This window comes from Alosa pseudoharengus, unplaced genomic scaffold, assembly GCF_046254945.1.
Source record: "Alosa pseudoharengus isolate Yale_2024_CS ecotype anadromous, Long Island Sound unplaced genomic scaffold, YU_APseudo_1.1 YU_APseudo_1.1_scf_22, whole genome shotgun sequence".
Classification (NCBI taxonomy): Eukaryota; Metazoa; Chordata; class Actinopteri; order Clupeiformes; family Clupeidae; genus Alosa; species Alosa pseudoharengus.
Genome location: NW_027468680.1, coordinates 11,787,107 through 11,803,232, shown reverse-complemented (window position 1 = coordinate 11,803,232; position 16,126 = coordinate 11,787,107). Strand labels below are relative to the sequence as shown.

Sequence of the window (16,126 nt, the reverse complement as noted above, 5' to 3'; positions counted from 1 at the left end):
CACACACGCACGCCCATTGACCTCGTGCGCGCGCAAACACACGCACTCGCGCGCTTGAGAGCCAAGGCTGAGGTCGACGGTCGGGCGTGTGTGCCTATCAAGATAGGAGCCTCTGCTCTGCATGCTGCTGAGTGTCAGAGGACGCGGGGAATACGCAAGATGTTTTACGCTGGCTGCCTAGAGGCCGAGGGAGTGTTTCTTGATAACCGCTCAGTGGTGGAAATAGGGTTAGGCCTACGTGCACAATGCTTGTCATTGCGGATTGTGGAAAGGCTTTTGCAATTGTAATATGGGTTTCATTAAACCATTATGGATTATTTAACATGTTAAAATAATGACATTGCGGCCGCGATAATTTTAGGGGGAAAGTATGAAATAAAGCAGTTTCATGGAAGTCGACAAGAAAAGGGAACGGCATTGTCGTAGGTCTGAATCAACCCTCAGTAACTCCCTCAGTAAAAGAGGTAAGGCTTCAAAGGAGCACATATATGTAACGTTAGCCATGTAGAAGAGCTAGACGGGCCTATTACATGTGAAATGACACAATCGCTGTTCGCTTGTTGAGTTTTAGAATCATTTAAGTACATGTTTTTTTTTTCTTCTTTTAGTTTTTGTATTATTTAAACAAATATCAAGGTTATTTTCTTATGCCTCGATGATGTTTGACAATGTCTCTGAAAGATCAAAAGAGGACAAGTGACACTGACATCGGTCACCAGTTGGCTTGTTAGACAGTAGCAAAGTTTCTTGTTTCGCCTCCTCCACCTCTAGGGTCAGAGTTTAGGCGTGCCTGGTTACCAAGGAGACAATGAGATCAGCAGCTAACATGGCGAGTGCTGACTGTTGAGTAAAGGGCTTGCCAGCCTATTTCTTTTTTTTTTTTTATTTCACTACTATCAGCGTCGTGGTGATAATGTAACTGCCACAATGCTTCATGTCAGTTCTTTTAACCGTATTGTGGGTAGTTTCTACGTTTGCATAGGCTACAGTGTATTGCAGAGGAATGCATAGTAAGTTACAACTTGTCAGACAAACTGTTTCAAATGGAGTGGAATTGTTTACAATGTAACATCAAAAAGTTGTGTTTGTTTTGTCTACCGAATAGGCTACCTAGCCTTATATGCATGGCAGTTATTGCTAATGCTAACTTCTAATCAACGCATAACAATTTCTTGTTCACTGTAGTTTGACTCATGTTAATGTGGCAGTTGTTTACCCATGGTACATAGCCATAAACCTTTCTTTTCAGTTGTTTGTTTATGTATGTTCTTCTGTCATTTAGATTACAGAATAATCAAGAAAATCGGAGAGGGGACGTTCTCCGAAGTAGTAAAGACCCAGAGCCTGAAGGATGGAAAATACTATGCCTGCAAAACGATGAAACAGCTCGCTAACAGGTACTTCACAGTGAACCTGGTGACTTGCTGTTTAGGTGTGTGAGCAGCTTCAGACTGTAATTGGTTAGGGTAGCTTCGGACTGTTATTGGAGAAGCCTCACTCATCACTCGACATCATGCCCTCATACTGACCTTGTATACAGTCTAGGGTCAAGGTACATTCTCTCAATTGGTGTTTGATTTTCAGACTAGGCTACTATTTTTTCTCATCTACCCCAAAACAGGGCAACAAAATTAGGTTACTGACGTAATTATATTTGCTGCATTGTTGCTTTCTAATTTATGCATAGTAAATGGAGATTCATTGGCTCATTTTATATGTTTCTAGCCTGGAGAAGGCTCACAGCTTAAGGGAAGTTCAAGCAATGAAACGGCTGAACCCACACCCGAATATTATCCAGCTTCATGAATTGGTATTGTAAGTATATTTTGGATTATTCAGAAAATTATTCAGATATATCACATGAATGAAATATGTCAAACAAAAATGATACTGAAGATAAGAAAATATGCAATGACATAATTTGTGTTATTAACTATTTATTTATAGTGATCAGGAATCAGGGTCCGTCTCCCTCATTTGCGAACTGATGGACATGAACATCTACGAGTTCATCAAAGGTAGGCCTACATGAAGTTAGGCAATATACTAAATTAAAACACTGAATTCATAGGAGTGTACTGAAATCTGTAAAGGATATATTACATGTGACAGCCTGTCTCTTTGAGAGGCCAGGTTGGTTTAATTTGAAATATTATTACATAAGTGTATTTTGAAGTATGGTCGCCAGTCACTGTTCTGCCATCTTTGGTTGAATATAAGGTTTCTCTCTACAGGGAGGCAATATCCTTTACCCGAAAACAAAATCAGGCACTACATGTACCAGTTATGCAAATCCCTGGATCATATGCACAGGTGAGCTGCAAGACAGATGGAACCAATGCCCTGTGTGTTCCATTACTGTAAGTCCTGTATTAACTATAGAGGCTAGAAAACACATGTGCGGCATAGGAGTTTGTTACAGTGTTTTAGGGATAAAGATTAATCTAGCTGAGGCAAGTAAGGTGAGATGTGAACTGAAGGTTAATATCATTTGAAAATTCTTTAACAGTTCAAATGATTGCAGATGGTGTGGCCCAAACAAGATCTGAAGAAACTTTGTGAAATGTATGAGACATCAACCTCTGAGGAGATAATAATATATCTGGTATTAACCCTTAAAGGAGTACCGTCACACCGGTGTGATGGGAATGTTGAGAAATGAACGTTCTAAAGAATATCTGGGTTCATTGAATTCAACATAGAATTTTAGAACCTTCAATTGTTGCGGAACTTAGAATGTTCAAAAACCTACACCTTTAAGGGTTAATATATTCAAGGGGGGAGCAGTGTGCCAGATTTCATTTTTTTCCTCATCTATTTTCTGAGGACCTGCCTGGATTCAGTGCATACTTTTAGAACTCTCAAACAAGATTTTAAATCTTTGACCCTAAATACTATCAGCATACCCTTGTCAGCCTTTATGTTTGATGTTTTTCTAGTCCACAGTTTTATTGTAGTGCCAAAGTCGCATTTGGTCATTGATGAGATAATGCTTTTCTCATTTACAGCAATGGCATCTTTCACAGAGACGTGAAGCCAGAGAATATTTTGATTAGAGTAAGTATTGTCTGTTATACCCCTTGGTAATCATAGCCTTTACACAGGCATGTGCCCTTAATATTAGCAAAACCAGTAGGAAATGTACAAAAATAGAATTTGGCAAGTTCATGAGTGACCTTTCCCTGTAGCATGACGTCCTGAAGCTTGCAGACTTCGGCTCCTGCAGGAGTGTGTACGCTCAGCCCCCTCACACCGAGTACATCTCCACACGCTGGTACCGTGCTCCAGAGTGTCTGCTGACCGACGGCTACTATTCACTCAAGATGGACATTTGGAGCGTTGGCTGCGTCTTCTATGAAATCATCAGGTGAATGTTTTTTTTTTTGTTAACTGGGCCTCTTTTTGTGTCCACACCAACTTGAAATATTGATTTAGATGTTGTTATATACATGCCTTTGACAAGGTGTTTTGTGGTTACAGTCTCAGACCTCTATTTCCTGGAACGAATGAGATTGACCAGGTGAATAAGATCCATGATGTACTGGGAACACCTGACAGTGCTACGCTCCAGAAGTTCAAACCGTATGTGCTTAAATCTCATCGCTTTATACCTCATTTTCCATAGGAAGTTCATCTCTTTCATGCCATTAAGGTAAAAAAAACCTCTTAAGGGTGCCTTTAATGCAAGAAGCTCAGACATACTTAGTGCAACCAATGTGTTCTTTACCTCAGCCTGCAATAGAAATTTGGATGCCATTTAAATGCATTTCCAGTTCATGTTATGGATGCAATTTAAATGCATTTCCAGTTCATGTTATGGATGCAATTTAAATGCATTTCCAGTTCATGTTATGTTGTAGTGCTTTTAACAAGACACTGCAAAAGAGGCTTAACAGCGTGTATGTTTAAAGATACCATTTCCAAATTCATTTTGATGGCACATAACCTCATATCATGACGAACAGCACTTTGAGCGGCCCTCTATGTCCGATTACCGACCTGCCTACCCGATTATTAGGCTTCTCAACCCCGAGAGTTAGGGCTGCAATCTACTTGAAGTCACTACTAAGCCTGGAGTAAATGTTTAAGTCAATACTGAGAGTTAGGATATGCATATGGACAGATAGAGCGAAGGAGTAACCAGAACATATTCGAGTGGTCCCAAGGACATGGGAATACCGATGGATTGCCGTCCTCCTGAGTGAGGTGCATTGCTCGAATGAAAGTGTTTCCTGTCTCCGCTGTTGTGCAGGTCCAGGGCGATGCGCTTCGACTTTCCTCCGCGGAAGGGCTGCGGGCTCTCCCATCTCATCCCCCAGTGCCCCTCCCCCACCCTGTCTCTGCTCTACCAGATGCTGGCCTACGACCCAGACGAGCGCATCAGTGCACGGAGCGCCCTGCATCACACTCTCTTCAAGGACCAGCGGTAATACCACTCAATGACTTTACATTTTTTCATAGTTGCATATGTTATACATCAAGTTATTTAGGCCTTTCAGTAAATGAATATTATGTATAAAGCATATATGACTGGTCAAGCTGTGGGGGAAATTTAATGAACGCAGCAGGGGATGGATGAAAGCAAACAAATACCAAAGGTAATTAATGTGGAATTAAGAATCTGCACAAGAATCTGGCATGTAAATTAATTTGTGAAGAAAAAAAAGTTTAATGACATAATTTCATACATTTTTAATGGACTCGGAGATTAATTAAAGCAAGTAAAACTTCTGTGTCTGAGGTTATCTGAACATTTTCAAAGCCATATTTTCAAATCTCAAAAATGGAACAATCTACACCTGAAAAGCTAAAGCCCTGTAGAGCTCTTCCAGAGTTCTCACGCACGCACTCACAGGTTTTACTCCTCTCCCAGTATGGCAGAGAAGCGCGCGGTGAGCCTGCGGCGGGCCATCGGGACAGTCGATGGAGGCGAGACCAGCGGGACGCCCAACTCCGTGGACCAGCTGTGGCGCATCGCCAGACAAGGAAGGAGACAGGTGACGGAAAAATCAAACTAACCAAACCAACCGCTCACCTCCCCCCGATCATCCGAGCCTCGGAGTCAACACATACTGTAGCGCCTGTCGAGTGGGAAAGATGACTCTCTGCTCACCTTGCAAATCAAAGCACCTCCTCTTCCCTTGTCCTTTAAAAGAAAGCAGACCTTTTATACTCTCATCTTATATATTGTTTTCTTTACCTTGGTTTTTTTGTCCCGCAGCATCATATGAAGCACATGGCTGATCCGCTTATGCGGTGCAATCCCCATCGGTACCCTGTGGAGCTGCCCAAACTGAATGTGGTCGTCCCCTCTCCAAAAATCACCTACCCGGTGTCCAGCTTGCCTGCTCTCACCATCACGCACAGGGGTTCCCTGCCTGCCATCACTTCGAAAAAGTGCCACTCACGCCTGGTAAAGGTGAGATGTCACGACACCAGAAAATGTCATCACATTTCTAGCCACAGGCGCACAGATGGGGGGTCAGTATTTATTATATCTAGTCATTGCAGCACAAGACATTTCCCCCCCCACTGTATAACCATTCTGATACCTAGAGAACAGAACATAGCTAGGAAATTGTACTTGACCATGTCATATTTTGCTAAATAAAAAAAGCTTCTGGTGTAACTTAAATACCTAAGTCATGAGACAAAGCATATCAGTTGCTCTTGGGTGCTCCTTGTTGGTGCCCCCCCCCCCCCCCTGACTGACTGCACAGGATGTGTCCATGACCATATCGTAAAGTGTTTATCCCATGGTAAGTTCTATCTTATTACATAAGGTTCAAGTGTAGCACTGTTGAGCTTTACAATTACATGTAGGTTGGTGGAATGTAACAGTTCACTCCTGCCTCACCCTGTGGTATCCTTTCTCTCTGCTTTAGCCCAAAGAACCTCACCGCACAGCTTTCAAAACATACTACATGCCTCCTCTGGAGAGAAAGCGTGGGGAATACTGATCAACCACTGACTACCTATACTCTGTCCATACATGACCTGCCGGAGTGAAATCACTAGGGAACATCCCACATGTTCAGGATGGAACAGAGTTCATTCCAAAAGCATCGCCACCTAGTGGTGAGGACATGAACAGCAAGGGATGAAGAACCATCACAGCTCCAGTGAAACTAACCCAGTGGACTACTCTACAGTATTTGTGCATTCCTTTAAAACGGTGAATAAAAATGGTGAGACTGTATTCCCATCACTGGCATCACATCACTTATGTAGCAATGAGGATCGAACCATCACCATATCAGAACAAGGACAAAGGCACCCACATAAGACAAGTACAAATAAAAGCACTTATTCTCTAATGTGAATTTATGACATGTTGTACGTTCCTGTCATTTTACCATTGGTAATGTAAAAACTAACCCATTTATTGTCCAGGATAAATATAGGCACCCGCTGCATTAAGTGTTGGCCATTGTTTGTCATCAACCTTCTGCTTCCTCTTGTGCTCACCTTTTCCTGTGTATAATTTGTTTGTCACCTGCAACGCTTAAACAAATGCCATGGCAATAAAGAATGTAGTTAACATTTAAAGAAAGCAGCACGCTTGTTTTTTTACATTTATAATGTCAGAGCACATTACTTCCTTGAACTTAATGACTTTGAGACAGATAACGCAAAGCACGCATCTTGACATTTTAAGATTGGTCACTCTCTTTTCATGTCTAAGAAACCATTGTGCATCTAACAAGTTTTAACGTCAGAGATGAATAAGCTCCTTACAATTTAACTGATTCCCTAATCAGCTTCCTGAATATTAAAAGTCTAATGGTCAGCAAATGTTGCAATATTTATTAGGGCAAGCCGCCCCACTGAGCCACCATTATGATGGGGTTTTGAGCCAATCAAATTGAAGGGGAAAAAAATCCAAAGGGTGAACAATGTTAATCAAGACGCAGCAGGCAGGTTTTAGAAAGGAAAGATATCAAAAAGGTTCTCAAGTTGTTTCACAATATCATAATCATAACTGACACCGTGAGAGTACCAACTATGTGAATACCATTAGCTGCTACAAAAAAAAACTGGTTCCATTAAGGGTCATGGTATACCTTCCACATAATCAGCTTTCTTTTAATTCAGAAATAAAGGCTGGTGTCAAACATGTCATTTGTTTCCAGTTAGAAAGCAACTATATGGATTCTTTATTCCCAGGACAGGACAGAGTGAAAAATATGGTCTCTCCACACCATGAAAACTGGTGACATAAAACAAGGGAGAGAAAATAAAATAATAATAATAATAAAACAAAACACACACAAATCACAGAGTGAACTTTGAGATGGAAGTCGTTTGTCAGTAATCGAAACATGAGGCCACACATTCATATACGTTCTCGTTTTAATGCAGAACAAAAGGTGAAATGTAAAATGTCAACCACATTGAAAAACCAAGGGTATGACCATGTCAGTGTCTTCATCCCTTCCCCAGTTAGTGTAGTCAATGTAGGTTTCATCAACAATGATTGGTAGTCACAAAAGAGGATACAGTAAAAAACATTTAAGTGTGTCACACAGATAAGGGTCCTACTGTTCAACTTCAAACCTATTTGTTCCTAGTTGGATGTTACTTAGCGTTACATTGAGTAATAGCATTGCTGTTGGTAGGCAAAATATGAACTCTTTTTTTGTGTTTGTTTATTTATTTTTTTCTTTAGTATTTTCTTGAGACTTCCTGAGCTTCATATAGTTGTAGAGTCTGAACAGCCCCTCTGCTGAATTACACTTCTATATTTCTTTCTTACTTTTTCTTTTTCTATCATTCTTTCGTGAATCTGTTAACAACAGGTAAGCGTTTCAGCTCGTCAATGAGAGCATTTAACACAAAAAATCTCCTATACCAAAATACCTCTGGATGAACATTTGTACAAGAGAAAATAAAGGAAAAAAACAGAAACCTGCATATTTAAGATTATTTTAATATTATTAATATGTATAGTTTTCTGCTTAAGAAAGATCACTATTTCCTTTAATGATGACAAAAACGTCCACTAGAGCACTGATCAGTTTGCTGTTTGCCTCATCAAATCACTGAATTACAATATTGTACAATATCATACAGAGCAGATTTTGATCTGAAACAATATTAAAATAAATGCTCAATAGATACAAAGTTATCAGTTCATATTCTCTCCTCCTTATTTCTGTCTGCGAGTCCTTGCGCGCACACACACAAAAATGTAAAGCCATTCTCTTCTAATAAACTATTAAGTGCAAACAAATTTTTTTTTCTCGTTTTAAAAAACTATGATTGCAGCATCCAGCTTTTTCAGATTTCAAATTTCAAGACAGAGGATAACAAAGCCAAGTGCATGGAGGTCATCCCCTGAACCTTCCCATTTTTTTTAAATCCTTTATAGTAGTTACAAAACAAAAGACCAAAAAAAAAAAAAAATCAGTGCAAAAGTTCTCAATGAGGAAAGAGTCTAAAGAAAAGGTGGTTGGAGAAGAGGGGAAGAGAGGAGGAATCTGAGGGGCGGTGAAATCCTCAGACTCGTGCCTCCCTTTGTTTGAGAACATCGGCCGGATGGGATCCTTACCACTGATTAGTTGGTATGGTTCATTTAGTCAACCATGATCCAAAATCCAGCAGGAGAGGAGAAGGTAGGGAGGGAGGCAGAACGGAAGTGGAAGTGGGGTAGAAAGTGAAGCAGATGTGTGTTAGCCAAAAAAAAAAAATAATAATAAAATAAATACAACTCTTTAAAAATCCGGGGATACACCAGCCGCTTTTTGGAAGAAAAGAAAATTGCACCACACCCCTTTTTTTCCATCTGTATCTATGCACATCCACCAAACTCTGGGCTGTACAAGTGACAACCAAAACATAAAGATCTCAGCAGGGAGTGAAAACTAGGGAGGAAAAGAAATAGGGAAAAGGAAGAAAAAAAACAAGGAAAGGGGTATAAGGACAAAACAAAACTTGCAATGCTTTTTGAGGGTGAAGAGCAGCATCCGCCTCTGTGTGCCTCAACATCTCTGTGATGCAGGATTCTTAGCAGCAGAAATATTGTGGCTATACTACAGTCCCACTTGGTGAGTTGGCTTGGTTTTGGGATGACAATAAGCCCTGCAAAAAGGAAAACAAAAACAAAAAGGAAGTTGGCATAATTTGGGACAGGTCACAGAAAGGTAGCAGCTGATCTTGAATTTGATCTTAACCCTTAAAGGTGTAGGTTTTTGAACATTCTAAGTTCCGCAACAATTGAAGGTTCTAAAATTCTATGTTGAATTCAATGAACCCAGATATTCTTTAGAACGTTCATTTCTCAACATTCCCATCACACCGGTGTGACGGGACTCCTTTAAGGGTTAACATGCATTTCCGTTTTCTATTCTTTACATGCACAGACCGTTCGCCACAAATTTTTTTATTATTCTCGTGCGAGGGCTGAAGAACTTCAAGGTCATAGTGGTGTCTCACTGTAAGTTGAAGGGGTCATAAATACATTGACCACCATTTAGCATCCTCTAACAGTAAAGCAGCATGTAAATTGGCTTTCAGCTGTGTGTCCGTATTCTGTAATCTATGATTTGGCTGTTATGGCGCAAGACGCAGAGTCTGCACACACCTAAGAGTCTGCACACACCTAAGAGGAAGCACACACCTAAGAGGAAGCACACACCTAAGAGGAAGCACACACCTAAGAGTCTGCACACACCTAAGAGGAAGCACTGGCCTCAGTGATGCAGAACATTTTGAAATGATGGCAACAAAACAAACACATACATACAGGAAGCAAACATAAATTACACCGCGCACACACATTTGTTAAGAGGTGTTTGCGGTAGCAGTCAATACATCCTGTGTCGCTCCAAGCCCCCATTGCAAGTCTGACCAGTTGTCATTAGAGTGGACGGCCTGGCCCAGGCAGGCCTGATCTTTATTGGAAAGGCAGCTATTTTCTATTTGCCTTCGAATGACAAGAGATAACACTCCTAATGCACACTCGCACACGCAAGCACACGTACACACACACAGCGAGCAGAGATATGCATCTTAGTGATTGCTCTAGCCTGGCGTATTCGGCTGGATGGAGAACTAATGAGACCGGCGTTAGACAAAGGCAGCTGAAAAGGGGATAGAGACAAATAAAGCCAATTAAAAATGGAGATGAGGGACTCAGAGAGAGAAAGAAAGAAAGGAAAAGAGAGAGAAAGAAAGAGAGGGAGAGAGAGAGAGAGAGAAAGAATAGGAAAAAAGAGAGAGGTGGTCCTCAGTCCTGTGTAGCCACAGAAGAGGAGGAGGCAAAACCATGCGCAGCTAATGTTACACCAGGCAAAGTGTGCACATACACACACACATACACACTTTCTCTCTGGGTGTGGGGAAAGCCTTCTGAGCTGTTGCATGAAATGAGAGATATGAACAGTTGAGGAATAAACAAGAAAACTCTTAGAAGCAGATGGAGAGGTGGTCCTTTCAGTGCACCTTCACAGACAGACAGACAGGGTGGAATATGGCTTTCAAAGGGGACTTACCACTTTACCAGGCCTTGCCCATGTGCAAATAAATCCCTCCTGACAAGCGGTGACAAAACAGTCCTCGAGAAAGATCAAGACGGTGAGTCTCTCGTGCGCAATCTTCTTGCAGATAAGCGGCTCCAGCAGGGGCACGTCCTCCATGCGCGGACACAGCAGTGTGCCCAGCGTCTTGGCCGGGTCTGTTTTGCTCTGCTTGGCCAGCAGGTTGAGCTTGTCGCTGCTCTTGCTGCTGATGTGGCCCATGCTGTGGTTGCGCTTGTGGTCCTTCTCGTGGTGGTGGTGGTGGTGCTGGTGGCGCTCCTTGCGGTCGTGCAGCGAGAGCGTGGCGAACTTGGCCACCCCGGCGGCCAGCCCGCCGTCCATCACGCCGCCCGATTTGCCGCTGCCGCCACCGGTGGTGCCACCGCTTCCTCCTCCGCTGCTGCTGTTGCCGCCGGCGACACTGGCCGCCCCATGCGGGAGGCTGTTGGAACGCGGCAGCGTGGCCGCCGTGGTGAGCGAGTTGGGCGCCGAGGGCGTGTTGGCGCCGCTGTTGTTGCCGTTGGTGCTGGGGTTGCTGCTGTTGGCGCCGGCCGTCGTCGTGGATGTTGCCGTCGCCGTGGAGATGACTGTCCCGCTTCCCCCGACGCCTCCCGTGCCGGTTCCGGTGCCGCCCGTCCCACCAGGGGGGCTGGTGGCGTTCATGACGTTGGTGTGCGTCCGCGTTCGCGAGAGTGGCAGGTGGGGGAACAAGATGTCCTCGGTGAGGTCCCACAGGCACAGCTGAGTGTCCTGGCCCACCGAGCCGAACCGGTACGTCACGCTGACCGGCCGGCTGTCGGTGGAGTTGCGCTTGGAGAGTCGCGACTGCGTGCTGTTGGCCCGGTCGCGGCCGAACTGCGAGGACGAGGAGGCGGCGGCAGACGACGACACGGGCGGCGGCGGCGGAGGAGGCGGCTGCTCCTGGAAGTCCTCGTCGGATCCGCTGAACTCCAGCGGCTCGCTCTCCTCCACGCTGGTGGTGCAGTGGTCGAACGCCACCACGCTCACCCACGACTTGTGGCCGTGGCCGCGCGCGATCACCCGGCAGTCCAGGAACGACCACACCGTCACCAGGTCGTCTTCGCCGCCCGCCACGATGTACTTGCCGTCGGGACTCCAGCACACGCACAGCAGGCCGCCGAAGTAGCTCTTCATGGTGCCGTGCAGCTCCACCGCGTCGAAGTTGAACACGCGCAGGAAGCCGTCCTGGCTCACGCACGCCAGGTGCTTGCCGTCCGGCGAGAAGGCGAACTCGTTCAGCGCGCCCTCGCCCACTGTCCAGCGCAGCAGCGGGTTCCGCGCCTGCTTGCTTTTGCACGTGTGCACGGCGTAGTTCTCGCCCTGCTTCAGAAGCTGGTAGTGCGGCGCCGTCGTGCCACACGTGTGCTCCACGTTGTACAGGTACATGCTGCCGCTGGCGTGCGCCACCAGGAACAGGCTCTCCGAGCCCGGCACCCACTTGACGCACGTCACTCGCGACTTGTCTATCAGTCTCTGAGACGGGTGCAGGGGGGGGGGGTAATTCAGAGTAGAGCAGGGGGTGGAGGTCAAGTCAGGGTGTTTATTGTGGCAGAAGAGGAGAGAGAAAAGGGTGGGGAGAGTTGGCAGGAAAGAAGGAAGGAGTTGAGTTATTGCAAGAATCTCAACACTTGAACCACAAGTTTACTTTAGGTACATTACATATTTATACTGATCAACACAATGGATGTTATACAACAGCAAAGCAAACAGTTAAGAAAAAACTACATCTTGTTATTACAGTCCAGAAGGGTTCCTACAGATAAATACTCTCGTAACCTTACAAGTGCCTGTGAAAATACCATGCAGCAGCAATGCCTGCACTCTACATGAAAGGCAGAACTCAGACTCATGACCCATTCAACCTGATACAAAAACATCAAGCAGTCAAGGGCCACACTTCAGCTCATGTCTCTATGTCTTTCACACAAAAAACATGGCCATGTAAACACTCAACCACATCAATCAACTTCTGCAGTGGTCTCAATAGAGTGACTCATCAATAGCATCTTCAATGATATTGACACACACACACACACACACACACACACACACACACTTACTTCTTCATTGAAGAGTTTGCTCGTCTCCTTCTTGATAGGGTCGATGAGCTGCACCTGGCCAGCTGAAAAGCCAACCAGCAGAGAAACACTCTCGGCCGTAGCCGTCAGGTGGTTGAAGTCATGGCACGTGGGCTGCGTCCCCTTGTAGATCCGCTTGTCGATTGGCTTGCTCAAGTCGGCAGCCTGCCACCGCCACCACCACACCATTAGACACATATGCATATAAACACACACACACACACACACACACACACACACACACACACACACACACACACACACACACACACACACACACAGAGAGAGAGAGAGAGAGAGTGATCAATGAAAGAACACGCATATTTTCACAGCATCTGAATGAGTTTGCCAGCAAAGATTCCAAGTACAATGACACACAGGAGCAAACAGATACTGAAAAGTTTCCTATGGATCTTTTATATACAAGAGTTCTGGTTCTGGGAAGGTCATAGGCCTGGTGTACTCTTTATTTTACAAAATATGATCGCAAGATGGAAGAGCATCCAACCAGGTTGTCAATAGCGTAAATCTTATCAACTGGCTTTTTGCAAGAGACAGAGTACCCTTTCACCTAAACGTTTCACAACAGCCAGGTTATTAAGCTGTCCAATCCATGTTCAGGAATCCTGACGAGTGAGAGTCTTGGAAATCCTCACAAATACCACCTTCAGCACTCTCTTCCTTGAGCCGACAAAAATGCAGACTTCGGGCATCGCATTTCCAACAAGTAGTCTGCTGCTTTAATCTGCCATTTTCTACCTGCTGGCCTATGCAGACTTGCTGCTTGTTTATCAAAACCGAGTTACTTGTGCGACAGCGTACAGTATGTCAGTCATAGCTATGTTCAATACGCATCACAGACAAAAACATCTGTTCTCAACTAACCCACAGGACACAGGAGGCGTAGGGTTTCAGGATAAATACCAAAAACAATGGCATGTCCTGTTTTCGGTACACAACTACATGCCAATACAAATGGAATACGGGCCAAACTATATGAAGCACACAGCTAACCCAACACTCGTGATGCACTGTCTGCCATCAACGCCGGCCAAATCAGTGCGCAAAATCTGAGACGCTGGTGGTCGCTTGTTTGTTTAGCCTGGAAAAACTCGCGTTTGCACTGCGTTGTGGCCACTACCGTCCACCATCGCACTCATCCCCCAAAAAATGAAAGAAAGAAAAACAGAGCAGCCGACCAACTAAGTAGAAACATTTGGCTCACTGGAGCAATACTAATTAGCAGACACTGTCAATGCCTCCGTAGAATGTGTTGATTTAGGCCAGCGGAAAACAACCCTGCACTTGTGTCCTGGCGGGCCAACACGAAAACAGGTCTATGACAAAGCTAACGTTAGCTACCCAACACTAAATATATTCCAATGCGCAGCAGGTCAGTACCATGACACCACCGTTCCAAAAAGCACAGCTGAGTCATACATTTACAGGTCTATAAGCTTAGCTTTCCACTCATCACAGGGACTCCGTCTACACCAATGCTTTGAGTGTCACGTCACTAAACATCCGAGCTGAAGAGCAGCGGAGGTCAAACAAGTTAACCACTTAGTTATTAACACATTTGCAAATATTAATCAGAGGGCTTTGGGCTGTGTTTGCCTTCACAGTCACGGGGCGTCCACAGTAGGTGAAGAGGGGCCTGCGCTATCAGCTTAGGACGCTATCAGCTTAGTAGGGGACTTCTGGTTAACACTGCTAGCCACTTAGCATGCTAGTACGCGCTAGCTGTGTTGTGCATACCACAACACGGATGCTAATGTTAGCTTGCAGCTAACTGGCTGCCATCAATCCACAAACTAACCCAGACTTCGCAATTCAGTCCAGTTCCACAGAAACCAGATCACTCAGCATCTATCTACACAGGTAGCTTTACAAACAAGCAGCAGGGAAAACTTGAGTTGTAAACGGAAAGGATCGTGTTTACCTTTCTGACGCCTTTGTAGATATAGAAGTACAGCTCCCGGCCCACATTGAAACAGATTCTGTCGCCGTTGCCAGACTGATCGTTGACGTTGACGAAAGAGACTTTAACGGGGTTAGAACCTTGTGAATTAAAAGGCACCCTGTTGGGGCGGCTATATTCGGAGTGAGTGAGGAGTTTGTAGGCGCCTTCCCGGGTGGTGAACTGAGTTTTAATTTCGTTCATCTCCTTCCCTCCTCCCTCCGCCGCCATCTTTGAAATTTGCATTCATCCTTCCTCGGGCCCGGATCTTACGCGAGAGCATGCGCATCTCTGGACAAGCGTTCTCAATCAGTGTGCACAGCAGTGAATCTGCCTCATAATACTGGAAGCAGTTCAATAACTCTAATAAAAAGTTTCACATATCATGACAGCACATATTGAACATGGTGAAAGAGTGGAAATGTTTTGGCGTAACTGGTTTTCCAGTAGGCCATCTTGTCATTAGCAAATGAAAGAAAAATCTTGCTCCGTTTCACAAATGTGTTTTCCATTAAGACATACTGTACAGTGCACTTTACATAGACAGAGATAACAGTAATGTGATTCACACTGCATCACAACGCAAATTCCATCTCTAGGGCAAACTGGACTGTCAGTTAACCCAACTTTATGTGTATGTGGATGTTTATTTCCTGACCATTTGTTGGCAATATCTCAGTGGGAAAAAAAAGAAATTGTTTGTCAAGAGAGACAGCTATGTTGAAACAGGTCAGAAATATGAGAGGCTTTTAACTGTCATATTTGGGAATATTTCTTTCAAACAGGTCTTAACTCCAGATGGAATTATGAAATTATATTAACCATAAATAGACGTAGTATCCTTTCCTTTATATTCTGATGATCTGAAGTCAATTTGAGGGATATAAATTCAACACGTCTCCTTCAAAACAGTTAGAGTTAAAGGAAGTATCATTGTGACATGAGAACCATAGGCTATAGTGGCCAGGATGTTTAAACAATGATGTGAATGGGAGACAATGTAAAGTAGGCTATACAACTGGAAACATCCTGAACATTTTGAAAAGGAAAATCCCTCTCATTTTCAGAATCACAGGACATTTTTAGAAATCTGCTATATGTTTTCCTTATTTCATGTTTCTTAGTCCTCATATATTAATATATAAATAGAATACACAACAAATGCCTGGGAAACATGATAGGCACACTGCATGCACTTACTGTCCATTAGACATGTATGCAGGCCATGCATCCTGTGTAGTCTAGTCCAACTGATATATCAGTCTCATCCCTTTATTGGTTTCAAATTACAAGGGCAGAAAAGCAAAGATTACTGTGTTGTGACATCACCATACACCTAAACAAAGGTTTAGTGCTCTGAATCTGAATCTGGGTCTGCCCATGGTGCTTACAGGTGCCAGACAATACCACCCTCTATTGGTCAAAGTGAAGCACTACACCACTATGCAGGATGTTGAAGATCACTGTAAGAGAACTAGATGTACCGCAGAGCGGTACAGAATATGACCGCCGCCCAGTTCTGCACATTCTTGCCGCAAAAATAAATCACA

At 44.1% G+C, this 16,126-nt stretch overlaps 2 protein-coding genes across 3 annotated transcripts; one reads left to right on the top strand and one right to left on the bottom strand.

Annotated features, from left to right (window-relative positions):
* The first annotated feature begins 85 nt into the window (after window positions 1-85).
* Window positions 86-6,531, top strand: mok (MOK protein kinase). 2 transcript variants are annotated; one of them, XM_076299887.1, is made up of 12 exons: window positions 86-464; window positions 1,283-1,397; window positions 1,726-1,815; window positions 1,948-2,018; window positions 2,235-2,313; window positions 3,009-3,057; window positions 3,189-3,367; window positions 3,481-3,582; window positions 4,253-4,426; window positions 4,874-4,997; window positions 5,222-5,419; window positions 5,886-6,531. In XM_076299887.1, the coding sequence occupies exons 1-12, from the start codon at window positions 389-391 to the stop codon at window positions 5,958-5,960; spliced, it is 1,332 nt and encodes a 443-aa protein (XP_076156002.1). In that variant the 5' UTR covers window positions 86-388; the 3' UTR covers window positions 5,961-6,531. The 2 variants fall into 2 exon arrangements, with proteins under 2 accessions (XP_076156002.1, XP_076156001.1); XM_076299886.1 differs by lacking the exon at window positions 5,886-6,531 and having other exon boundaries at window positions 5,222-5,624.
* An 804-nt stretch (window positions 6,532-7,335) lies between these two features.
* wdr20a (WD repeat domain 20a) lies at window positions 7,336-14,822 on the bottom strand. Its single transcript, XM_076300538.1, has 4 exons — window positions 14,559-14,822; window positions 12,599-12,781; window positions 10,494-12,011; window positions 7,336-9,081 (listed from the first exon to the last, which is right to left on the bottom strand). The coding sequence occupies exons 1-4, from the start codon at window positions 14,820-14,822 to the stop codon at window positions 9,028-9,030; spliced, it is 2,019 nt and encodes a 672-aa protein (XP_076156653.1). The 3' UTR covers window positions 7,336-9,027.
* Between the last annotated feature and the right edge of the window lie 1,304 nt (window positions 14,823-16,126).